Below are 26592 nucleotides of genomic sequence, written 5' to 3' on the forward strand. Positions count from 1 at the left end.
TAGTAAATGACAGCTTGGCAAGTAACAGTTTGGGTGGCCTCTAACTGCCAAAATATATTAAAAGCAAAGGTTTCTTTCAGTATGTTTTAGTATTTGCATTTTGTAACTGGGACAGATGAAAATGTGTTGCTCCTTGTGAAAGAAAAATTGTTCATGACAGGAATGCTAAAAACCACAAGCAAATACTTACCTATTCCTACTGAAGAATACAATGTGGGTCACCCTCTCTCATAAGCATATCAAAGTTCTGCATGCAGAACTTTTAAAAGAGCTATATTCTACATTTTCTTCGTATCATCAAAGCACACTGACAGAGAAGAAGCAGTATGATCTGTTACGGTGCAACAAGAACCAACAGAATGAAATTATATTGTTCCTGTAGCTGGTTTATTCCTCTCACCATAGTCACTAGAGAAATTGAGGAATAGTTACAGACTGTGCAAACTGGAGGGTTTTCTAACACCTGCATATGCAGAAACAGTATTTTTCTCTCTAAGCTGTATTCTGGTAATATTCCTGTTAGGAGGGACAGAGAAGAAACTGAATTCAAGTCAAAGTGACATCACAATTTTGTCATTGACAAAAGGTGCCTTTCATTTATGCAGACTCATTGCTGCAAATTTTCCATGACTCGGCAAACTGAGGAGATTGGCTGTCAGAATAAAATAGATTTTCATGGCACAATGCCAGACTTCAGCGTGCTTTCACTTAGTGTTATCAGAAACTGAAAGTCAATAAAATTTATAGCAGCAAAAATTTCCAGCAAATCCACTACCTTGCTGGAGAAGGTAGAGCATTCAGCAGTGCCAGGAGCCATCTGCCAGTCTTCAGAGGTTGCACTTGCAGTGGTTTGTATCTAGACTACCTTTTGTAAGGCAGGCAAGGGAAGGAGTTTCATGATATTTAGAATTCTAGTCTTATGAAGCGGTGCAATTTAAACTAGATTATACATTATAAACCCACTGTGTACTGAATTGGTCTCTTCATTTTGCTTTATGAAGAAGTGCAAGGCAATGGGTCTCCATAAGAACTTTTAATAGAAATAAATGTCTTTTCTGCTGTGGGAAGTAAGAGCACGTTTCAGTGGGCAAAAATCTAGCTTATTTTTCTGGACATCCTGCATATTACTTTCTAGCTGGAGTAAGTTTCATTATTATGAGCCTAGTTCTTAGGGTCATGAAAGCATTTGCTATTTTTCTGAACATATTCTGGAGAATTAAAACTGGAATACAAATCCCAAAATCCTCTTCACAGGTCACACTGCCTAGAGAGTGCATACCTTCCCACTTCAACAGTCTGATGAAACAGACTCTGCATGGCCTCTCTTTGGGCTTCATAACATTGGCTATGGCTCATTGATGTTGTTTCTAAAGATTCTCACCATCTGGATGCTCTGTACTCTCAGTACTGTGTTCTTTTTCTCTTCTCAATATGATGATTCCTCTCTCTTGTTAATACAATGATGACTCCTTTGTTTCCAGTAAATCTAATACATTGCTCACAAATCAGTTGGTGAAAAACGTCATACCCATTTCTGCTGCAGAAATACTGCAATGGATGCTAGTGTTCTGCTCTATGTTGTTGGAACCTTTCCCAAAAAGCATTTAATTATGTTTTCTCTTTCTCTGATTATCTTTACTCTTATCTCAAACACTTTTTTTTCAGCTGCTTCATCCGTCTGTATAAACTAGGTAGCCAAGTAGCATAATCCTTGTGCTGGCAACAGTGTTACAGGTTGTTAAGGAGCCACTTGTTTTGTAAATGTTGAACCTGGGTCTGAAAATGCGTTCTGCTTAAAAACTGCGCTGTTAGATATTAAACGATGACACTTACCAGAGCTTGGCATTAAGAAGCAAAGACAAGAATTTAAAAATCGCCATCTGGTTGTAAATCCACTTAAACAGCCCCTGAAATAAGGTGGGGCCTCAAGTAACTGAGCACATAATTTCAGTGAATGATAAAAGCAATTGATACACAAATGCAAACCCACCTTCCTTAAGGAATAGCTGTTGCAGCGCTTGACTTATTTACCACCCCAAACCACAGCAAACCAGACCTAGTTTGATAGTGTCTGGTGGAGAAAAAAAAATCCTGTTTTGCAGATAAGACTAAATGAAAAAACAGGGCTCTAGAACACAGCGTAAGTATAAACACTTTCTGCTGAATGACATTATCAGATGCATCTGTTCACCCAGGGCTGTTCATATTCAGCAGTAATATGCCCGTTTGGTCCATCTGGTCTAGAAATGCACTCTGAAAGAAGATTATATAGAGTAGATGCAGTCCATGCTGCCACTAAATCACTGACCAGAGAACAACAGTATTTCAGAATCAGGTTACCATCAAAGTTCTCTTAAGGTGTACATTAATGTGAGGTAATTTGCTCTATGAAATGTGTTGTAAAAATAGCCTGTGAGCTAAAGGAAAAAAAAAATTAAATCAATTAAAGTATGTTGTTCTTTGGCAGCAAAGACACATGGGACTCTTTTCATATCTTTGCAACACCTCTTTGGACCAAATACTTTCTGAAAAGTTGAGATTTTCCTCAGCAAACTACATGAGAAGTGAATTCTTTTGCCATGATTGTGGTGAGACGGGGCAGATTCAAGACAAGGGAAAATTTGAGCCCATAATTAAAACAGAAGATAAATCAGGTCTTTAGAATATACTGTCAATCAACTCCTAATGTAATTTTCAATTTTAAATGACAGATAATTTCAAACAGTAGATGTTTGAAAACCTCCCCACTGGGAAGTTTACATCTGAATTCATGTTTATTATTACTTTGTCCGTTATGTAATGAATGCCAGTTTCAGCAATGGAAAAGGAAAATGCAAAATAACAGAAACAGATCACTTTCTTACATGCTTAAGGAAGCTTCATTTTCATGTTTGAAAATATTGGGATAATGGTACACAAGAAGGAAGTATTATTATTATTACTGCTTAATAATTTCAGTACTGCTTTGTCAGTGATCTTGTCTACATTTTGAGTGGTAGGACAGCAGTACTGTGGGATAAGTTCTATCTAGATTTTATCACCTGGAGACTGTCTAAAATGTTTTTTTCCTTCTGCTTCTTTGCTGGTGTGGTGAATGACACATTAGTTTGAAAACACTCACTGCTTTCTCACTCATTTTGTCTTTCAGTGTGAACACTCCAAGGCTCTGTATAGTCATGCTCTTCTAACAGGTGTTGTGGACCTTGTTCTTAATGCTGTAAGACTTAACAGAAAGAGCTTTACCCCTTTAAAAATTTATTTTACAGACACAATAATGTTTCTACATATTTTGCTCTCTAACTCTACTTCGGTTTAATTTTATTCAAGAAAGCAAAACAAAAGTGTTTCCTGGTACTCATTTATGTGAAAGTGCCAAGACACACTCTGAGATCTGCAGTTGTAGAATTTTGCTGATAATAAGAGCACTGGGATCAGGTAAAAGGCTTGATTTTATTTTTAGTAAATCTCAAGTAGACTCTTTAGGCCTGCTACAAAAAGATACCTTTATCTGCAAAGATGACTGGTTGGGTGCATGGACTTAACAATGTGACTGGAATAGAGCTATGAGAGGAACAATACAGAATGCTGGGAACCACATCTGTCTGCACATTGTGGAGTTATTGCTGGTCACTATTTCTCCACAGGAGGAAAAACAGCACATGTGCCTGGCCCTCAGCTCCTCAAATGAGGTAATATAAGGAAAAAACTTAAGTTATTTCCACTAACAGCAATACTGGTGTCTAAGACATGAAGCTATAAATGAGCTAATTGTATTAACACCAAACCCATCATTTTTATCTGCTTTCGTTAATCAAGAAAACAAAAAATATTGCAATAATTTCTAAAATCTTTCATCATGCTGTCACTAATACACCTCTCCAACAGGAGGTCTAGTGTGACATGAAACAACAAAAATGCCATGTGATAAAAATAACTAAAATAGATGAGATCTTTCTCACAGAGCTTTTGATAGCTAAAACATAGTCCTGTGCAGTGAAACGAGTTGCTGTTGACAGAAGGAAAAAGCTGTTCAATCAGCATCCACTGATTAAATCCTTCCTACTTCTTCTGCTATGAGAACAGTGCATGACTACTCCCTATGTGTTTTGCCTGTGCTGTTGCTGGTTTTATAGATCTGTTTTGCATATCTTCAGTCTCTTTCCAAACTGCAGTGCCTGCAGTACCTTTAGGGGGAAGCTGTTTTGTATCCCTTAATGCTTTCTAATGTCTGTGATGCTGGTTGCATGTATAAACCTGTTCTGGTTTTCTGAATGAAGAGTGCTGCATAAGAAGAAGAGAACAGGTTTTGTTGTAGGTTTTGGTAGGGGCAAAACATTTGTGTAGCTTATTCATCGTAGTATACAGTATCTTATGTGCTGTGTTAATGTGTTACTGGTAGCAAGCGATTGCAGCTATTAAATTCCTAGTGTGGCGGTAAAGATATTAGAAAAGCTGTAAGAAGTATTCAATTATACATAGTCTGATTTAAAGAGGATTCTATATAAGGCAATAAAATAATTTTATCTTGTTAGAAAAACTTCTTTATCCCAGAAGAATAGAAACAGAAGTCATCAACACAGATGTAACTCCACAAATTTCTTCTGGAATAACTAGGCTAGCAATAGCACAACTTTATAAACATAACTAGCAGTGGTTAGGGATTAGTTTCCCCAGTTAAATTTTGTTTACTACTGGGTTTTACTAGAAGCAATTAAAATTTTCAATTAGAGATTTTTTTTTAAGTAAAATGTATTAAAAATAATAATAAAAAAAGAAGATGCTGAGTGTTTCAAATTGTCCTTGAATTCTTGTGGCTAAAAAATGGACATAATCAAGCCATGTTCTTGATGGCTAAAATTAACCTCTGCTATCAGTTTCATAGCAAGAAGTGTTCTAACTTCTGCTTGATTTTCATGGCTAAATAGCAATAGAAAAGGTAATGCTGTATCAGTTAAAATGGGCATTTTCTCAGGAGTATAACAGGACAGCTTTTCATGAAGTGTTTTTGTATCCAGAAAAAATGGTGATAATTTATGCTGATGACACAAATAAGCAGATTTCAGGATTCCAATGATGTAACAAGCTGGAAAAAAGATAATACTTCTAATTTTTTGACAAAACAATACTTTATTTTTAGACTGTTATATTCTCCTTCCTGAAAGAGATAATACAGTGGTTGCTCCTCCAAGGTTCAGCTGGCGTGCATTTACATGCTGAAATTTGCAGCATACATAAGCTGTAGCCTTGTCCTTTCTTTAGTACTACTGTGCACAGCTAATTCAGGATATGCCTGCATGATCTCCTGGTGATTATTCCAGTATTATGGAGCCACACAGATGCTCCACCATGTCCTTAGTGGCTGGTGGTGATGTGCGCTGAAAAGCTCAGGTTTCCTATCTGTTAATGCACCTGGACACCAAGAGAGTCCTAGGGCTGGCATCTCAAACTGAATTTGGTTAGAAATTCCAGCATACAATGAAGCAAGAGCTAAAATCCTGGGGCAGGCCAGTGGTATTCTACCTCTGTTAATGTTTGATTTTTCTGAGGAAAGTACATGAAAATCTTTTGAATCTTTTGAACCTTTTAGGTTCAAAGTTCATTGTTAGAGAAATGTAGAGAAAGTTCAAAGTTCTATGTAAATAAAGGAACAGAAATACCTTCGTATTAATTTTCACTAGGTCGCACCACAGCATATTCCCTTGCTGTATTAATCCAGATATGATTTAATGCAGGTAGTAAATAAAATGTAAATTTGAAGACATGCTCCAAATTCTGCACAGCTAGCAGGAATCTAATCAGCAGTAAGATTGTTAACAAATTTCTGGGATATTAATTCTTAAAAAGAATCAGCCTGACTCTTAGCCCTCTTCCATGGTGACGTCTGAGGTTTGCAGGGTTACACAGTGGCTTCCACAGACATTATGAGAAAAGTGAGGCACTGGTCCTCCTGGTAGCAATGTTAGAATAATTAGAATTTTCGTTTCTTTCTATTTGCAGAGTGTTTCTCTTTCGGAGTGATTACAGTTCAAACACTGCAATTGTTCTACAGTGGACTGCTCAAAAACTGTTATTTAAATAATAAAAATCCCAGGCAGATTAGGGCATGCACTAGTACAGCTGTATTGGTGCATTTGTATTTGCCCCGGTACATCACAATCCAGATTGCAAAGGCAGAATTGGAAGTCCTGCAGAGCTGTAGGTTAAAAGGTTCTACACAGAGAAAATGAACTTTAAAGGATGAATTTTAAAATGAAACTTACATTCAGAATTTAGGGAACAAACTCCCCCAAAACTAGACACACAAAACCTGTAAATTCTTGAATGCCACCATCGATGCTCAGGAACTGACATTCAATTAGGTGAAATAATTCGCTGCATGCTCAGTTTAATGTATGAACTGTCATATCACATAGACACATGTGCTCTCTTCTAATGAATTCCCCTTGGAAACCTTTTTTTCTCAATTATCCTTTATCACAACAGTGCTGAAGGGCTCTTGTTCAAAAATAAAGGGAGTAATTAATGGTAATTAATGACCAGTGTGAACCTAAAATCTGTGTATGTATTTTATGCAGAAGTTCAAGAGTGATGTTGAAGTTTTTACAGTTAGTATTACCTCGTTCCCAGGGAAGAACTGCTACCCATCTGTAAAACTCACAAAGCATTAAGTGGGATGAATCTCACAAATCTAAATGTGTAGAACAACTTGTGCACATATACTGTGCCTAGGATGGGCTGAGATTTATGTCTCTTGTACAATAGAATTGTTTTGGTCTCGTGCATTGGCTATTTGTCCACAATTTCTAGGTGTTTTCCATCTGCCAAAGCCTGAAAATCCAGTGGATTTCATCTTGTATGAATGAAACAAAAATGAAATCCCAAAAATTTCATTTGTCACATAATTTCTATGTGAACCTGCTGCCCACTCTTTTCCTTTTGCCTCTAAATTGCTTCCTCCAAGAACATTTAATCACAGCAAATGCTCTCTCAGGAGACCAAAAACTGCTTTAAGAGGTTCAGGGAAATGTGCATGTAAGATTTCACTGCCACTGTTTGATTTGCATTGTTCAGGATAATTAATTTGGTTTTAGATGCTTTACCACAGTCAGGGGAAAAAACCCCAAACGCTCTGTAAATTAAATCAGCTAGTAGCAAAAGCATCTAATGTGCAGCAAATGGGACTGCATTTTTCTTTCATTCAACTAAATGATCATTTAGATCTCTGAAAACTAAGAGGTATATTATTCAAGATGCCACCAATATAAAGCTTGATTAATAATGATATTTTGGTTATGTTTCTCTATTTTGAGTCTGGCTGAGTAACAATATCCCAACAGTATCTGATGACAACAGCATTTGCCTGAGAACTAAAACCAGACTTAAGTGACTTTACATTTATTCATCTATAAAAATAGATTTTAATTAAACACACACATCAATTCACCATTGTGCAAATGATTTTCTAAATGGAACCCAAGATAAAAATTGCCTTACTGATAGAGCTTTCAGAATTTTGACATGTAGTTAATAAACTGAGTTGAAATGCAAAAACTTGCCATCAAGCAGCTCTGCACAGAAGGCACTGCTAGCTTGGACCCTGTGTTAGCACCATCAGTGTAAAAAGGGGCCAGTTTGTGCTCAAAGACAGCGTTGGTAACCTCAGAGCTGCTTCTCCCAGCACTATGTCACCCTCTGAGTCATGGCAGCCTAAGCCCAGCCTGGCTCTGTGGCAGGGCTGACGTGCACCAGCTTGCCCACCGGCCCACCAGCAGCAGCTTCACTCCTATTGCTTACAAGGAAGATCCATGGGGAACCTGAAAATGTGCACTGGGTTCTGGATGAGGTGTGGTGGGACAACAGATCCAGTCCTGTGCTTGCAGGAGAGCAGGAGCGAGTGACTAACAAGATGGGGGCCATACTAAGTACTCTTGAGTAGGTCTGAGAGGAAAGGTGTCAGATTATCAAATTGGAGAAAATTAGTCTGACATTCATGTGGACTTGACTAAAAGTTCAAGTAATGTGGGAAGAGGGAAAAGGACTGAGTTTAGATATGCTGCTCATGAAGCTGCAAAATGCAGAGATGGTTTGGATGTGTAAGTAAATTGAAAGGTCAGAGAGAGAGATAAATGGTGATGGAGGGCTGAGGGCACTGGAATGATGATAGGATAGATGCTGGAAAAGGCAAACATCTGTGCTAGTTTGTTACGACACATGCTATTTATAACTAGGGAGAATGAGAATTATTGCTGGTACCAAAACCATGACTCTCATGAAACCTACAATTATGTGCCTGGCCCTTACTTGGTCGGGTTACCTGAGCTGCTAAAGGATTGTCTGGACCCTTGAACACAGATTTTTTTTCCTTTGAAATTATGAACACTTGCATATAAAGAAACAAGTCACAAAGCAAAATGGGAAGCCTTGAAGAATCTGTACAGTTAAAACCTTACAGAGGTTTTGTACATGTTGCCAAGAGTCAGATGTTTGGGAAAATAATGACCAAGAGATTAGAGATCAAAACATTGATTTTTTATTTTGCTTGCTTTGTACATTTGGCAGTGTCATGGTATTGTACATTCTATGTCCCCCTGTTCAGTTACCTACACTCTGTGTTCAAAACCACATCTGACTGATTAACTAAGAGCACAGAGCAGTTCTATTAGCACATCCATATGCCTTTGCAAACCAGAGACTTTTCTAACACAGGTACACAGTAATTATTCAAGAATGAAGTGGAAGCCAGCAATCAGAAAACCTTGTACATGTTAGAGAATGTGCAGCAAGACCCATGCAAACTGCAAGAGGCCTTAGGCCAAATAGTTTGATTTGTAATCGCAGCCTGATTTTGGTGGATCAGTTTCAATTTTTAATATCCTTATATCAGTTTTGTCTCACAAAACTTTATCAAAATTAAATACTGGTCTTCAGATTTTCAAAACCAGATGCCATACAGCAGGTCAAGAAGGCACACAAAATCAGTTCTAACACGGTGTTGGAGGAATGTATCAGTTGGGATTAAGTCACAGTGGAGAAGACCACCTCAAACACTACTTTCTAAGTAACCAATTTCCCTGTTTCCCACCTCAAATGGAAAACAAATCCCAGAAGAAAAATAAATTCAAATATAACAAACCCATGGATTTGGTGGCAAAAAGAACAGTTTGGTTTTGAGTATTTTAAACATTGCTGAATTGGAATAAATCTAGTAATGACACTTCAAAAAAAAAAAAGAGGAGAATGGTTTTCACTCATTTTTTGCTTTTTTAGCTGAAATGATCTGAGGAAACATCCGCTTTATTGTGCTTGCTTTTAAAATGTTTCGATGAAATCCGAGTATTAATAAGTATTTTCTGGAGACAATTTTGATTGCTGCAAGAGCTCCATTTAGCTTTTTTCACAGAGATTCTTTTATAAGGCCAGCCAGTCTCTCGAAGGCCTGCAATGACAGAAATATGCTTTGCATTCGTATTCCAGCATTACTTATATAGGCAACGCACCAAATCTGTAAAGCTACTAAAACTACCCTTGCCATATCCAAACTCAGTATTTTTTACTGCCAAATTCTGCTGAAGTTCTTTATTTTCCTTTTATAGCAACATGTATGGGCTTCGGCTAGATAAAGCTTCCACTTCTTTGACAGACAAAAATAGCTAATGAGTTTTCTGAAACAAAAAAAATATATTGATGTTCAAAGGTTATTTGGAGTTCAGATGTCACTAAACAGTTGTATTTTTAATAGATCTAGTGATCCCTGGAAGAATATCTCTTTTATTTTAATGTAAGGGCCTAGAGGTACCAAAGATGAAAGAAAAGGAAGAACAGTTACATAGGAAAGCATATAAAAGATCCACTTTGATTGTCAATAGTATGGTTATGAATTATTTTTACAAAGAAGAAGGAACAAATAGAAGAAGTACAGAAGAACTGGAAAGGCAATAGAAGCACTTACCTGTTACAAACCTTTGTAACTCAATGAAAATACAACCACAAATACTGAACTGTTTCAAGCAACAGAATCAAACAAGCATTAAATCTGCACATATAAATGTCACTTAATACTATTCCCACTGATTTAAAAAATGTTTCTAAAATACAGAGAAGACTAGTTCCAGAGTAATTAAATACAACATATATGTCAACTGTATGGATGAAAAACAATCCCAGAATCACAGAAACATTCAGGCTGGAAAAGACCCTCAGGATCACCAAGTCAAATCAATTCTTTCTTACAAAGAACTGACAATGCACTCACAAACACACACAGAAGAAATCAGGTAATTCAATCTCGGGAATGGAAAGTCTGGAAAATAAAAAGATATGTCATGCCTGCTAACGCAAATGGCAAAACTGGGAGTGTGAAGATCTACGTATGTGAGATACACAGAAAAATTATAAGTGGTCCTAAAAATTCGGTACTTTCCAGGTCATTTTGATATGAATTATCTTGCCTAAGAAACAGCCAGTACCGCTTCAAAACTACTGCTTAATCACCTAAGTACTACAAAAACCACACTGGCATTCAAGAAAACATATAAGAATAAAGAAGTAAAAATAAGGAAGCATTGTGATGTGAGAAGCTGTCGCTAAGAATGTTAAAAACCAAAGAATTTCACTTACCTGATCCATCTGGGCTGGAGTAGAGAGAGAGAAAGAGGCTCTCACGTAAGAACTTGGCTCTGAGCTATCAATATTGAATGCTCCTCCAGGGACCAGCAACACCTGAGATAGATTGATTAGCCACCCAGTTATCACCACTTCCACTGTTTTAAAACACCACATTGACTCAAATTTGAGAAGGCTCACTGCTGAAACACTGGTATCAGAAGACTGCATAATATATTTCTTCCCTTCAAAATGAGAAGCCAAAATGATGCAACCAGGAATTGAATTTTTTGTAAAGAAATCAAAGGACTCTTAGGTTCTGGTTACCTAGACTGGTGGGCTACCAGGTCTGGCCTATCATGACAATGTTTAAAAAGTGGTGTGTAGTTTACTCAGTACACAGTTGTTCCAAATTGTAGAAATAAAATCACACTTAATTTATCATATCAGAAAGATACAGTGGGCAGCCATCAGGCATGCAAGTACATATATTAATATTATATGCATACATGCTGTATATGTGACACTATTGTATACTATAATGGTTTTAAGTAAGCTGATTAAATATCAACATATGAATACAGACATGAAAATATCTTAATGAATCACTATGCAGCAATACCTGACTTTCAAACTCAATGGTTCCCTTGCTTTATGTGTGCACGTACATGTGGATAGATATGGTAAATTTGTTTCATCTTTGCCCTATTTAATTCTAACATCATAGGCCATTAAACCATAGGTCATACTTCTTTCTGCAAAGCTTTTTCCATGATCAGCTGCTGTGTATCAGAAATACCCTTAATCTTGATCCATAAGAACATGCCAGCAGCAGGAGGGTACCATTCTGCCAAATCTGGAGGAAGTAAAGAAGAGAATCAAGAAAGGTGCCCTACCTTACACTGATATATCATAGATTCAGCCATTAAATTTGGCTATTTCAGACAGAGATTTTAAAGACTGAGACTTTAAACATAAAAGGTTTCAGAACAGTGGAGTGGTTTTTGTAGAACTGCTTTACACAGTAATGTGGTGAGCTCTTTGCCCATCACTATCTCCTTGTCCCACCAGAAGAGCATGAAGACAGCAGCACTAGATAATTTGTCTTAAGCTCAATATTTAATGTGACTGATTTGCTTAAAGTGCTTTGCTGTCACTTGAGTCAAGTGATAAACTTCAGTGATTCTTCTTGAACACAAAAATGATAAATAAGTAGGGAAAAAAAACAGTCACTAGCTGTGCTGCACTCACTGACCTTTTAACCACCTGTGAGCAGCACTGAGCATTGCATCCCGCTGGGTCCTGTAGAACTCCACCACTCTGAAAGTACATTATCAATTCAAAGTCATGATCTCATAGAGCTTCACAGTCCATTTGTTTCCGAAGACAGAAACAAAGCTTTTCTACTTGAACAACCTAAGTGTACATTTAGTGGAAATATGATCATAGCCTAGATGGGCACAATGCAGCGTGTATGAAATATATATTGTGTACATAAAACTGCAAATAAAACTTTGTATATGGATCAGAGAAGAGATAAATGCTTCAGTGTGACTGCAACAAAGCACTGATCAACCAGACAGAGGAAGTGCTTATGTGGCTGCTTCTTAAACTTTACATATGTCATGGGAACTGTTACCTATGTTGTATCCATTCTCTCTGTTGTATCAGTGGATACAAGTCCTGTTAGTATTTACTGCACAAAACAGGCCTATTGAAATAAATTAGATGTATGCATCTGCAAATGCAAAAGCACAGACTCAGTATTAGTGCATTTGTGTTGAACTTACTGTGTAGAAGGTACACATGGAAATGGTATTTCAAAAGGCAGAAAGCAAATCATATGACAAACCTGTCACAGTTATTTGACAGCTGCCTATTTTCTAAACTTTTCACACTTTAAGAGAAGCTTCTAAATAACTAAATCTTTTACTGAGAAAAATTAACCCAACCCAAGTTTCAGTGTGGACAAGTCTGGTGCAGTAGCTTTTGTTGACATAAAATGAGGCTGATGCGAAACAGGAGGCACAAGAGAAATGCCTGATACAGAGATCATAAGTCAGATGCAAGCATGTTCCCATCTCTGTAGAGAAAATGTATTTAGTACTTTGCATGATTTTACATTTGTTTTTTTTTTTTCCACTCTTTGAACCAATAGCTTTGATTTCTGGATGTATTTTATTACACCTGACAAACATCAACATCACCAGAGGCTTATATACTTTTGGTACTCAGTCTATACCAAGTACTACATTATGTGCAAAATGGTAAATCTCACTTCCCTCACATCATGAATTCTGTTGCAAGGCTTTTTGCTTTTCTGTTGTCATTGTATTTTCATGTTGGAATGAAATTTAAGTGCTCGTAAGACTGAAAGTACAGCTGCTCCAAATGACAGGCTAGCTCCTACTTAAAAACATTATCTAACAAGTCAACCTTGCACAAATGAAATCACCTGGAAGAGATTGCAGTCAGTTGTTGGCCTCATCAATAAGTCACCTGACAACTGAGATTATAAGGTGGTAAAGGGTTGAGCTCCCCTACCCTTGCACTGTTTTCATTAGCTCAAGAAGTTTCCTGGTTTCAGCAATGATGCCTTTTTGCTTATGAAAATAAGGTAAGTGAAGAGAGGCATTTAGTTTGTTTGGGTTTTTTGCCTATCTGCTCAAGGTTGAGTTAAAGTGTTGTCCAAGTTTCCCTGCAAAACTTACCTTTATGTTGCTAATTCTTAAAACAAGGCAAAGGTAGGGCTGTTGTGTCTGCTTTGTTGGCTTTATTCTTTTTTTTTAATACTGGTGCTTACAGTATGGACAACAGGCAGGTGCTCAGGGGACAGAAATGGCTGTTAGTGAAGTATAAGAACTTTTGCCATGCTTTGCTTACATTCCTGTTACAAGCCTCTGCAGAGTGTAGAACACTCTCACTGAAGTAGGAAGCTTGGGGCTCTAATGGCATCTGAAATGAAGCACAGATACTCAAGAGAAACTAAGTATAATAAATGAAAACCAGATGCCTGTCAGTCAGTAAATAAGAAATGCCTTGCTGAGTTAGACTGTAGCCTAGCACTCGGTCTCCAAGAGTGGTGATGCAGGCAGTGTTTAGCAAGCGTAGGTGAACCTCACTGCTGTCTGTAGATCTTTCCACCAGGATCCATGATCATTAGATTAGGAATGTTACAGGGTGAATCACTGCTGAGTTAGTGAGGAAAAAAAAATCCCTTTATAGAAGTTATGCTGAGTCTTTCTCAATATATTATGTGCTCAGTGATAGCCTTTGCTATAGACCCTACTCATTATTCACTGACTTGGAACTTCTGGGAGCCTCTTGAACTCCCTTCAGAACTGTCAGTGGACTGGCAGTCTTTAGTGACAGGTTATGTGCTCTGACCTGCATCCCTGCAACTTCACAATGAGCTTCTTCAGGACTCTTGTCTGAATATTGGCAGTCTTGGTGACCTGGCTTATCAATTTGCTCTTATACTGATGCATCTCCTATTACTTGCAGTAAACAGACCAGGTTTTAAGCAGGTAAGAAGCTGCAGAATGATAGATGATGAGATTCAGCATGTGGCATGACCCTACCTGTCTATATGCTCCAAGAAACCCTTTTCTCCCCATTGGTGAAGCAGCTGTGATATCATCATCTAAAGAAATAAAACACATCATCAGCACCATATTTTAAACAGGACTGTTTTGCAGTCATCAAGAGATACACAGCCTGATGCATTATTCACAATTCCACAGGCAAGTAACTGCACATGGTGTCTCTTGGAGCCTTTTATAAACAGAGGTGGCAACAGCAACAGACCATTGTAGCCCTGTTACTGCTGTCTCCAAAAATCATGGCAGTGGTTTATAGTTGGAGCAGGAGGAGGGGAAATATGGATGGAGAGCTCCATATAGCAACTGGGGGAAAAAACCTGTATGCTTTACATTGAGATTTTTCAGGTGAACCTATCAAGAGCAAGGAAGTCTTTTTAATCTTGATTCTTGAAATTTGAGAGTCAAGGGCATATTAGCTTTGCTTTCCATGTGCTGAGATGCTTTTTAGCTCTGGTTGTAATTTCTGTGGTGGTCTCTCTTCCTCTGGCAGAATTAACAATGCATGTTTTTTTAATTAAAAAAACTGCAAAGGTGCAAAGCTGTTTGTGGTTTATTACATGGAATATATTCTCTTTTCTAAATAAAATTCAGTTGGCAGCTTGGTACTTGCCTGTGTGAAGGTGCTGGTGTGCATTGTTGAAACCTGAATATGTAGAACAACTCTGTCGATAAGAGGTTTGGGACCTGTCAGAAAACCTATTCTTAACCTAGAGGAGGGGGGAAAAGAAATTACTACAAAAATGCAACGTGTTCATCTTTTGTGAGTAATGGTTTAACTTATGACTAGAAAAACATGTGACCATTTTATTGATATTTTAATATTTTATGCATTTAAGCTTATCTGTATCTTAATACTGCCCTGAGCCTCAGCCTCATGCAACTTAAAAGCCAAGCAGCGAAGCCAAGAAATAAAAACATTTAAGGGTTTTTAATGCTTATAGTAGCTTCTTAGTTCTGAGACTTCAGGGCATATCCTACATTTGTAAGCTTTCCTCTGCAACCATAAAGATTACATGAATCAAAGGGAGGGAAAGATAGGATTTCACAAAATGAAAAACCATGAATGCTAAGGCTTTATGAAAAGCAGATGGGAAGTGGCAAACTGTTTTATCCTTTCATTCTCTTGCAGTGCTGCAGAATGAATGGAATTTAGATTGATCAACTAGATTCTTATTCATGTTTCAATTCTTATGAACCATCTTTATGTACTGGCTGAAGTCCTTCTTTGAAGAAAAACAGAACCAGTAAACTCACATGTCTTTGACAAAGATAAAATTACACCATGCTTTTTTGCAGTGTCGCTTCTGAAAGTGTAATTGAACTTAGCATCATGTTGTGTCCTCACTTTTTTTCAGTAATAGGGTCATAATCCACTAGTTGTCAGTGCAGAATACACATTACTTTTTTTATATCCATTAGGATAATACATAAAAGCAAGTTAGAAATCAAATATACGTTGAGTTGTGTGAAATGGCAACCAGGCAGCTCAGTGTTTCAGGCACGTGAAAACAACCTGAAAGGACTGTAAGGCTAGAAGATGAGAGATCAGTATAGCCCCATGAATGCCTTCTGGAGATGGATGCCATCATTTTCCTTCTATATTCCAAGTTCAGGGAGTAAGCTGGAATGGTAGGAGAGAAAGAGAAATGGAAAAAGAAAAGAGAAAAGCTCCTAGGAGTTCCAGGAACAGAGTTGGAATCCAGCATCTGTCTTTCTGCTTACATGGTGTCTGCTAGAATAGGTTGCCTGGGAAGAGTGGCTTAACTATCAGCATCAGAAGATAAACAGAATCTAGAAGTAAATGACTGCCAAGAGATGACATGAAAGTGAGCAGACTGAGAAAAGCTGTAGACACCACAGTACATTTCAGAGATGGACAGGTATTAGATGAAAAAGCATTGTTACATATGCATGAAGTGTTAAGTCTTCTGCCTTAACTGAACAGGCAGAGCTGAGCAGTCTGAACCTGGCCTTACCCAGATGACAGAATTTTAGAGAAAGAGTCAGTCCTGATAACTCGGCCGTCCACATCCATTGAGAGGAAAGTTGGAGCCCAGGGCTTGGGAGAAAAGTGAAAAAAAACAAATTCAAGTTGCAAGTAAAAGTGAGGGAATTATTTTCTTAACTGTAAGTCAATTAATTTCTTAAGAATTTTTATAATAAATATTTTACAGATGTGCATTCCAAGGCAAAAAATGCTGTAACTTGCTGACAAGTGATTGTTCAGGTTAACTGAGATGTGATTACAGTATTATATGAAAGTCATCAAGAAATCAGCCTTGTTATTTTTTGATGCTTAGCCCACTGTTCAGCATACTAGTGTCCAGTTCACGTTTTGGTATGATGCCATCAGTAAGAGAGAGAGAAATAACTGCTCAACCAAGATACATTTTTTTTTTTTAATGCAGTAAACAGATACTGTAATTTCTAATATAAGAACCTGTAGCTTTGAGTTTTATCTCAGAAGATACAACCAAATTTTGAGTTCAGCACGCTTTATCAGTAATTCTTCTTTTACACCCTCTCCCCTTGCAGTCTTAAAAAAGCTCCACAATGCTACTCAATGAGTAAATGAGATTTAGCACATCCAAGTGCTGGGTTCTGCACATTGGCCACAACAACCCCATACAGAGCAACAAGCTGGGGTCAGAGTGGCTGGAGAGCAGTCAGGCTGAGAGGGACCTGGGGGTGCTGGTTGACAGTAGACTGAACATGAGCCTGCAGTGTGCCCAGGCAGCCAGGAGGGCCAATGGCATCCTGGCCTGCATCAAGAACAGTGTGGCCAGCAGGAGCAGGGAGGTCATTCTGCCCCTGTACACTGCACTGGTTAGGCCGCACCTCGAGTACTGTGTCCAGTTCTGGGCCCCTCAGTTTAGGAAGGATGTTGACTTGCTGGAACGAGTCCAGAGAAGGGCAACAAAGTTGGTGAGGGGTTTGGAACATAAGCCCTACGAGGAGAGGCTGAGGGAGCTGGGATTGCTTAGGCTGGAGAAGAGGAGGCTCAGGGGTGACCTTATTACTCTCTACAACTACCTGAAGGGAGGTTGTAGACAGACGGATGTTGGTCTCTTCTCCCAGGCAGCCAGTACCAGAACAAGAGGACACAGTCTCAGGCTGCGCCAGGGGAGGTTCAGGCTAGATGTTAGGAAAAAGTTCTATACAGAGAGAGTGATTGCACATTGGAATGGGCTGCCTGGGGAGGTGGTGGAGTCGCCATCATTGGAGGTTTTCAGGAGAAGACTTGATGGGGTGCTTGGTGCCGTGGGTTAGTTGTTTGGGTGGTGTTGGATTGGTTGATGGGTTGGACGCGATGATCTTGAAGGTCTCTTCCAACCTGGTTTATTCTATGTATTCTATGAAGTAGGTTTATTGCTTCCTCCCATAAAAACATATTTCAACATAAAAATACTGACCTGTAGCTTTAGCAATGTTTTACTGCTTTGAGACCAGTTTTTATGCCTGAAGTTAGGTATTTTTGCAGACTGCAACTGTAGATCCATGTGTTGAAGACAAGTCATCACTTGTCTGCTACCCATTTGGGGAAATTTCCATGAAGAAGGGAAGCTGCCTATCCTGTAGTAGTACTTGTGGTATCTGAGAGAACTCTCTCAGGTTTTCCAAAAGGCAAAGGTGGCATCAAAATGGAATATAGTAGATTGGGAGTAGGCAGTCTTCCACTAAATGGAAGAAGAGACTGGGCTGAAAGGTACATTAAGAGGCTGATTTGAGTGCTGCTTTGATGGCATACTTGTTTTGCTCTGGAGGCAAAGTCTTTGCCATTGTCTATTAAACAAAATTCTGTGCTGTATATGGCTTGACAAATTTGAACCACTGATTAACAGCACTGATGCAATAAAATACCAGAAAGGAGACAACTAAAAGCAGCACAGACTGTGAGGCCTACAACTACCTTAGCAGGACATGAAGGAGGAGTATGCAGGGAGATCCACAGCCCAAACTTTTGTTCTTTCTTGGACCAGAAAAGGTTACTAAGAAGAATGGAAGGCAAATTACCTTTTCAAACTGAAGAAAGTAGTAAGGATCATCTTCTATTATGAGGAAATCATACTGTCTTGCAAGCTAAAGGAATTAATAAAAATTAAAAGATTTGTTAAAATATGACAACACTGTAAGCTGACTTCTTCCTATACTCTAAGCCCTATTACCAGGACCATATTATGATCCTATGGCTTGCTCATCAACTATATACAAGGTCCTGTCAAGAACAACTTTCAAATGCCCAATTTAGACATAAAGCAACTCTTAACAGTAAATGTGGTTCCTGCAGTACAAGGACACATGTTTATAACTGAAGGTCTGTTCCATGTGGTGTTTGAAACCATGAAGAAAACTTGCATTTAATTCCAGTTTGAAGCTCCTGGCACAGACACTAGCTAACAAAGGGCTACTGTTGCAAAACCAATTTAGCTAATGCATAGCGCATCTCTGAAGAGTTGTTATGAAAGATGTTCTGCTAGAAACAAGTTCTAGGAAGAATGTCTACTGGACCAGTAATGGGCCCAAAAACATTTATCCATTTACACATACAAGGTTCAGGAGGCCCCAGCTACATACCTCGTAAATCTCCTTCTTGCGCTCTGCAGTCAGAGAGTTTCCAGTTGGGTTGCATCCGTTAGGAATAGTGTACAGGAATTTGGGAAGGTTGTGGCTACGATTTTTTACATCATCTGAGCTCCAAGCAGATAGAATTTCCTTTAGAGCTTTTGGAATAATGCCGTGTTGGTCACTCGGAACATTGATGATGTTACAGCCCAAAGGTCTCAGCTGTTGATTGGTAGAACAAAACTGTCATCCCATAATTCAGAGATCTTCCTTTTGTCATTGGCACTGTTAAATTTCATTAATATGACATCTTTCTGGCTTCACAGCTTCCACTTGCATGTGATTCAAAATAAAGTTTTGCCTAAATTTGCTGTGAAGCTTGTCTGACTTTCCACATGACTCTTTATTTGCCCTACTGAGCCAACTGAAAAGGAATAGGTAGCTCTGATACATCCATCTACTGCTTTTCTCTAGGAAACCACACATGGTTTTGCATGCAGGAAAACACTGTGAATTTGAGCGGTGTTCCCTTAGTGTGTGTGTGGTGGGTTAATGCCCTTTCTGAAAACAAAGAGAGGAGGGCTTGCGAGTGCTTTGCCTTCTCTGCAGGGCATTTTCCCCCCGGGAAACTGAGTCTGTTCCACTCCCCCCTCCCTGCCCAGCTAGGGTATAAAAGGGAAGGTATTGGGGTCATTAGTTCTCCTTTTGGCTCCTGCCTCTCCTGGATGAGAGCTACTGCAGCTGCCCTCCTGCTCCTCTGCCAGGTAGTCGGGCCTGATCCTTCTCCCTGCTGCCTCCATACCTCTTCAGAGAAAAAACTGGTTTTGTACTCTTCCTATTTGTCCCCCTCCCATCCAACCTTGTTCCTTGCCCTTGTGAACCTTACCTGTTATTGAGATATATATATAGTTTTGTTTTGTTTTTGTCCTGCTGACAATCTACACTCTACTTCATTGGAATCACAGATTTATTGAGGCTGGAATAGACCTCTGAGATTGTCAAGTCCAGCCTATGACCTAATACCACTACATCGACTAGACTAGAAGTCACAGAACTCTAAGTCTACTCTTCACTAATAAAGGGCAAAGCATCTGTTCTCAATAGATGTATTCAGTGATACAAAGGAGAATGAAATAATGCTATAGCAATGACATGTTGACAGCAATATGAACAAAAAAAAAAAATGGGTAAAATGCCAAGAAAAAAGTATGTTGTTTCCCGTCTTTGGAATTTCAATTTCCATCATGTAGCACTCTGCATTTTTATGTAAAAATGCAAGTTGCTGCACTGACAAAGTATAATTGATTACACAAGATATGTTCAAACTTGGCACAGCGAACAATAACAAAATTGCTTTTGATACCAGGGAAGCCTAGACTGAAATTGTGGAGTAGTATCTATTCTAACCCTTCTTAGGCATTTTAAGCTGACACTGCATACTGATTGAGTTACTTTTCAGAATTAAACTTTGCTATTTTTTGATAGTTCTTAGTAATTCTCACCTTTGTATTCTTGGGCCTAGTCCAATGTCACGCTATTTATAGTCGTGGTGTAATCAGACCATGACGTACTTGAGGTGAATGTGCTGACATGTTAAAACACCCACTTGTTATAAATTTGCTTCAGCCTGACTAGGTTGTGATGGTTTTCTCGCCAATACCAAATGTGATCTTAGCCTTTGAACGAACTAGGATTTGGAAGAACTTCTGTCCTGGTAATAGCTTTTATAGAACTTTTAGTGGAAGAGCTTGTATGAATTAATGTACTTGAACTAATATAAAACTTGATTCTTAAGTATGCTTTGACAGTAAATCGAGACAGTGTACATAAGCCTGCAGATTAGGTAATAAATTGCTGTTGTTTACTTCAAATGTAACATTCTCAACATTCTGTAGCTGAGGAATACTTACAGCTGCTAATGTACCAGAGTATGTAGGTGCATCCAAAAGGATGTTGTCCCCAGGATTAATAAGCATTTCGAACACCTATAGAAGAATAGAATCTATTTTAGAAAGATTGTGGCCTTCTTGTACACATACCTCTGACTACTTAGCGGGATTAAAAGTCTTGATCAGATTTTAGTAATTCCCTAACTGTTTCATTATGCTTTGTGAGAAAATCAATGAATAGATGAAAAAAATTCTGCTCTAGAGCTAAATGAAGCTAGGTAATTGGCTAGAGAAGATCAATTTGAAATGGGACGACAGTGCTGTATAATATAATAGAAACAGTAGTTCAGTTACAGAAAGGATCAGCTAACCAGCAAGAGCTGACTAGAAAGGGCAACTAGTTAAAGAACTCTACCATAATTAGAATTCAGTTATGGTAAAGCAAATAACACACCAATGTACTTACTAGTGCACTGCTTGAGTAACATTAAATGTTATCTTACAGTACTTTCTGACATGCTCTTTGGTTTACATTCAAGCAGTCCTGAAAGACTAGACTGCCACACCAGACATATATTCAACAAAGTACCCTGTGTATAGTTACACTGTTACACTTAATGCTGAATACAATTGAACTGATGAAAGAACAAACCTCTCTCTGAAATAAATGCTTTTAACGTATGAAACTTTTGGTCTTACTTTACACAAGCCTTCCTGGCTTCCAGTTGTGACACACACATCCATTTGTCCTTGCTCAGGACTGTAGTTGGCTGTGGGGGGATTATGTAGATGCTGCTGGAAATCCTTTAGCCAAGACAATAGCTCTGGAATCCTGAAACATCAATAAAATAAGGTGCATCTAACATCTTACATAGGATGAAGCTAGGCAGTTCTCTAAATCACTACCAAATCTAGTGCAAGGTCCTGATTTCAACTGTCACGCAGAGACTGAGATGCTGATTTTATGACTGCTTTATCAAATGATGAGATTTTATGATTCCTTGATTCTGAGATCTTGAAGTGCAAGCAGCTGTGACAAATACCCTGCTGAGGCTGAGTACTGGAGAGCTCTCTTCATCAGATCTTCCCCAATTTCAATATCAGTTCCATGTCCAATGGCAACAGTAACCCTCTTAAATGGAAAAAGATTAGGGTTTGGTGCCCCTCCAGCCAGAGAGATGAGAGATGGAGGAGACTTCTGCATCAATTCAGCTAGAGAAAAAGGAAAATACCTTGATTACAATTTGGTTATTGTGACACTGATCATATCCTTTAGCTAGTATGTAATAACAGTCCAGAGAAGTTGGCTCTATTTTTCACTGCATTTAAAATTATTAAAAAAGCTTTCATCTGGACTGTCCTAATATCACCAAAAAACCCCTTTTTCTGCGAGTGGTGTCTTTTGAGCTTCAAGACTTGAAAATCTTAATCTTCTGTTCAGACTGACTCGGTATGATTGTGGTTTTTGTGTGTTCAGTTTCACTGTTGCTGGTGTGGCAGTAATGCAGCAACACTGATAGTTATATATAGATATATATGATTATAGCTATTCCGTAAGGGAGTGGGAATGTTTGTGGTCACCTAGCTGCAGTAGCAGAGGCACTTTGTAAACAATTCACTACGAAGAAAATGTTAGTAACTCTTGCTTTGTTTCACAATCATTCAATTGGTGCAGTGCAAACTGGACCTAAATCCAGCAAGGGTACTTGATTGCATTAAACCTAACACCTCACGATATGGCATTCAAACTGGCTTGACCATTTTACATCAGATAAGAGAAGACAGATGACACCAGATCAGGCTTAAAGCCTCCCATTATTGAGTTTATTCTCTACTACTTATTAGCAAGCAAATAAGCATGGGGAGTTAATTCAGCTCAGTGATATGGGTCATGTCTGTGAGTTTTGGTCTGGTAAAGAGATTTGTCATCAAAACAGCAGCCTCTGATGTTTTTCTGACAAGCTGTGCTACTTAATATTTATGATGCTTATCACTTGAAAAAGTAGAGACAGGCTAGAGTGAATCAGTTGATGTAGCTGTACTAGTATGAAGCATTTTAAAGTGGAACAGCAAATGCAAGCCCCTTACCAAGAGAGGAAATTGACCCCTGAAGGCTTACCTAGTGGTGTATATCTCCTACACTGATTCTGTCAGGTCCCTGGAGGTTTCAACTATGTAAACAAGTAGGCAGTTAACCTTTTGTCTGTCACACAGAAGACTAAGATTAAGCCTAAAGATAGTCTAATACAGAAAAGAAAGTGTAGTAATACTGAGAGGGTGAAGGTGATGAGGAACTGGAGATTTACAGGATACAGGAAAGCTAGGTGAAAAGAAACATTGTGCTAGGACTGAATTCCAAGACACTAGCAGTTCCTTGTTTCAGGGCAACCAGCATAAATTCAGCAGCAAACTATGCCAAAAGCCCTAACTCCAGAGGCAGTAGCAGAGATTTTTTCAGACACAAAGAAGTGACAATATTTCTTCTGTTTGGATGGGTTTCTGAAATGGTTTAAAGCTCTTAACTTTTTTTCTTTATACCTGCTTGGTATCTCAACTTGACAGAAGTCAATGCAGTTAACTGGCCTTGCTTGTTAGGTTACAGCATATTTTTCTTTCAAATCTTTACAAGTCTTTCAGTGCTAATATCCTAGCAAAGTCTAGAATGTAGAATAATGTCCTCCAGAAAACCTGGAAACATCAGGCCTATACTCACTCAGAAGTCTTATTGGAGATGCTTTTCTTGCTGCACTCACAGTGGTGATGAATCGAGAGTAATTCATATCTATAAGGAAAGAGTAATTAGTTGGACATGAAGCTGGAAAAGTGAATAGAAACCCCAGTGGTTTTGGTATGTGCATCTCCCACAACTAATGCTTTTAATTTGCCACCTTTGTAGATGTGCTCTATAATAAACTGTCAACTTGTGTGAAAGGCGACTTACTAACTTTCTCACTGTTACAAACTTTCCCACTAGTTGAGGCACTTAGACCTTGCAACATTAAAAATCAATGCTGGATTTTTCCTGAGTTGACGAAAAAGCTGTTTACTTTGTGCCGTCTCTCAGTGTGGCTGGCACCCTTGAGATTAGGCCAGATGCTGCTAGCAGCACAGCCTTGATCTGGAGAATCTGTTGGTGTGCCAGTGAACAGGACTAAGTCCCTTTTCCCTCCTTCCACTGCCAGTGGTAGAATTTTAAAGGCAGATAACAAACTTGGGAGATCTGACAGATCTTAAGCAATCATCGGCTCCTTTTAAATGATAATCTGTCTTTATTTAGTTGTGTTAGGAATTGCATTTAACGTGCTTTAACAATTGCAAGCTATCATTGAGACACAACACTTGTCAAATTAGAGGTGCCTCTTTTTTTTTTACGGTGGATAATTAACAATATCTTTCAAAATGGTTCGTATTATATTCTTTGCCTTCTCTCTTCCCTGCTGCCTGCAGAGATTCAGTGGACACTGAACTGCAGTCCTCCGGGATGTCTCAATGCCTCTTCTTACAGAAAAGCCATCTCCTTCCTAAGGGTAGAAACCACAGGAAAGAAATGAAGGGCAAAGAGTCCCTGTTTTGACTATCCCTTCCACGTATTCTTCTACTGAATTCACAAGGAAGAATCCACTAGTAACCATAGCAACACGCATGTGCTGGCAGTTATTAAAACTGATCTGTCGAGCAAGGCTGCTTTAAAAAAGCCGAGCACCTCATGCTTTCTAAAAATCCCGTTCCTAACTTTCCTCACCCAGCTGCGCGTTTCCTCCAGCAGAGGCACGCCGAGGCCTTGCTCTAGAGAAATGGCTGTAGCCGAAGGCTGGCTGGGGCTGCCTTTCAGGCGTCCCGAGACAGTGCCCCCTCCCCGAGGCGATTCCACAGTCACCCCACTGCTGCCCACCTTCTCGGCCGGCACGGAGTCCCTAGGCCCACCCCGATCGACGCAGCCTAACCCGACCAGCTTCCACTCCTCGCCGCGGGATCCCGCCTTGTGGTGGGAGGCACCGCCTCCTCCTACAGCCGCCCGGGGCGGCGTGGATAGCGCCAGCCGCGGCCCTGTAGGGCAGCGCCGGCCGCCCTCGCTGCTGGTCATGTGCGACCCTGCCACTCCGCCCGCTCTGTGCCTGCGCAGATGGGCGTCGGGGAGGCCCCAGGGTGCCGAACGGGGCGATAGGCCACCCTGGGCAGCGGGCCGCAGCCGAGCCTGGGCGGTGCAGCTGACTAGAAGCTGCGGCCGAGTGGGTCCGGTAACTGCAGGCAGCCCAGCTCGGCTGCATTTGGCTGAGCGGCTTTGAGCGCTGGTCCTGTGTAAAAGCCGTAAAACGGACAGCTGCCCCCTCGGTTCCGTCTGTGTAATGTCCTTAAGCGAGGGCTGGCGCTCTATAGGAGCGGGAAGAGGGGAGACAGCCGAGCAAAGGGCACTGCGGCGGACCTGGCAGCCCCAGCCTGCAGCGTGGATGTGCAGCGAGCAACCGGGCAAAATCAGCGTTGTCAGTGGGGAATGCGAAACCTTGTCGTTTTCCTTTCGTCTGGAAGGATGCACTAGCGGACCTGATATGTTTGGTCAATACAACAGATTTCAGCAATTTCTAAACTGGAGCAGAACTAAACCTGGTATTGTCTTGCAGACCTTACTAGGGCAGCTATAAGTAACGGGAGGTATCCGTTCCTCGTGGTCTAAACTTCATAAAGCTGCAGCAGCACAGTCATTCTGCTTCCACCACTTGTTGGGCCTTACTTTTCTGGAGCCACATGGGTCAAAGAAACTTGCATTTGTTAAAGCACAGTTTCAACTGCTCTATACTCTAATGCACTTAATTATTTTTCCACTAAACCTCTGCTGTAAAAGGGAAGAAATGTTTAGATCGAAATTGGAAGTGAAGCATTTGAAAGTAAATTTTTTTCACAGTTGAATAGGGCCGTGAAGATTGTCTACTTCCTTGTGAAGTCTGCACAAGGCAAAGCTGAGGTATGAGAGCAAAATGGCTCTAGCAAATTGAGGAGAAACAGAAACAAGATGCCTTATTTTCCACTTTAATTTGGGACTAAGCAGTATTTAAATGTGATGAAGAGCCCCATAATTAGATGGAATGGATTAAACTATAAATGGAGTTCCTTCCTAGTTTGTGGTATAGATGAGGAAGGATGATTTGTGAATGCTGTTACACTGAAAATCAAATTTCATACGAACTTCCATGGCCTGTAAGAAAACCACTGGTTATATTGACTATGTCTTTAAACAGCCACAAATGGAGAGATCCCGAATTTCTGTGTAGAGCTGTCTGTAAAATCACAGATTGAATTTGAGCCAGCTTTTGTGCAATCTTGTTTTTTTCATTTCTGGACTGTCAGTGTTGCAAATCGTGGCACAGACCAATACCCAGAAAAGTCAAAAGAATGATTTCCATTGATATCTGTGGGCTTTGTCTGGTCTTCTAGCCAGTAATGGTGTCATTCTACTGAAACAAATTGAGGAAGATAAAAGATTAAAAAAATAAATTAGAAAGTGTACAAATGTTTGGATGTTTATCCCTCTTGGATTCTTGTGCCAGATCGCTACCTCACTGTTCATATTCCTTAGCAACCACAAGTAAAACACTCTGCTTTTCTGCTGTGTTAGAATAGTTATTTCCTTGCTCTCTTTTGTGCATCATGTGCACACTTAGAACAATGTCTGTTTGGACCAAGTTATAGATAATTCATGAAGCATAGGAAATGTTGTTTCTACTGTTGTTTCTAAATGAGGAACATTTCCTGTGGTCTGAAAATGTCCTCTAACTCTCTTCAAAATTTCTACATACTGAGGCTAGGTTATGTCAAGTTGTGTGTTACAAAACAACCAATACACAAACCAAAAAGATCTTGAACCACTTTGACTTAAGGGAACAAGTGGGTTAGGCAAATACTATTCCTGCGGTATTTCCTTTTCTCCTAAGGACTTCAGA

The 26592-nt window shown here is 39.4% G+C and overlaps 1 protein-coding gene across 1 annotated transcript; it reads right to left on the reverse strand.

Moving 5' to 3' along the window:
* Positions 1 to 9244: 9244 nt before the first annotated feature.
* AADAT (aminoadipate aminotransferase) lies at positions 9245 to 24640 on the reverse strand. The gene is made up of 14 exons (XM_054166062.1): positions 24549 to 24640; positions 23370 to 23438; positions 21700 to 21868; positions 21356 to 21488; positions 20678 to 20752; positions 18780 to 18989; positions 18219 to 18284; positions 16181 to 16263; positions 14815 to 14911; positions 14184 to 14245; positions 11858 to 11922; positions 11352 to 11458; positions 10618 to 10719; positions 9245 to 9436 (listed from the first exon to the last, which is right to left on the reverse strand). Exons 2-14 carry the CDS (start codon positions 23434 to 23436, stop codon positions 9395 to 9397), a joined length of 1278 nt encoding a protein of 425 aa, XP_054022037.1. The 5' UTR covers positions 23437 to 23438; positions 24549 to 24640; the 3' UTR covers positions 9245 to 9394.
* Between the last annotated feature and the right edge of the window lie 1952 nt (positions 24641 to 26592).

This window comes from Dryobates pubescens, chromosome 1 (assembly GCF_014839835.1).
Source record: "Dryobates pubescens isolate bDryPub1 chromosome 1, bDryPub1.pri, whole genome shotgun sequence".
Taxonomy (NCBI): Eukaryota; Metazoa; Chordata; class Aves; order Piciformes; family Picidae; genus Dryobates; species Dryobates pubescens.

Coding starts and splice junctions, on each gene's coding strand:
- AADAT (XM_054166062.1), bottom strand. CDS start 23,436: ATGAATTACTCTCGATTCATCACCACTGTGAGTGCAGCAAGAAAAGCA. Junction 18,285..18,779: donor GCAAGAAGGAGATTTACGAG/GTATGTAGCTGG, acceptor TAATTCCTTTAG/CTTGCAAGACAGTATGATTT. Junction 14,246..14,814: donor ACACCAGCACCTTCACACAG/GCAAGTACCAAG, acceptor TTATTTCTTTAG/ATGATGATATCACAGCTGCT.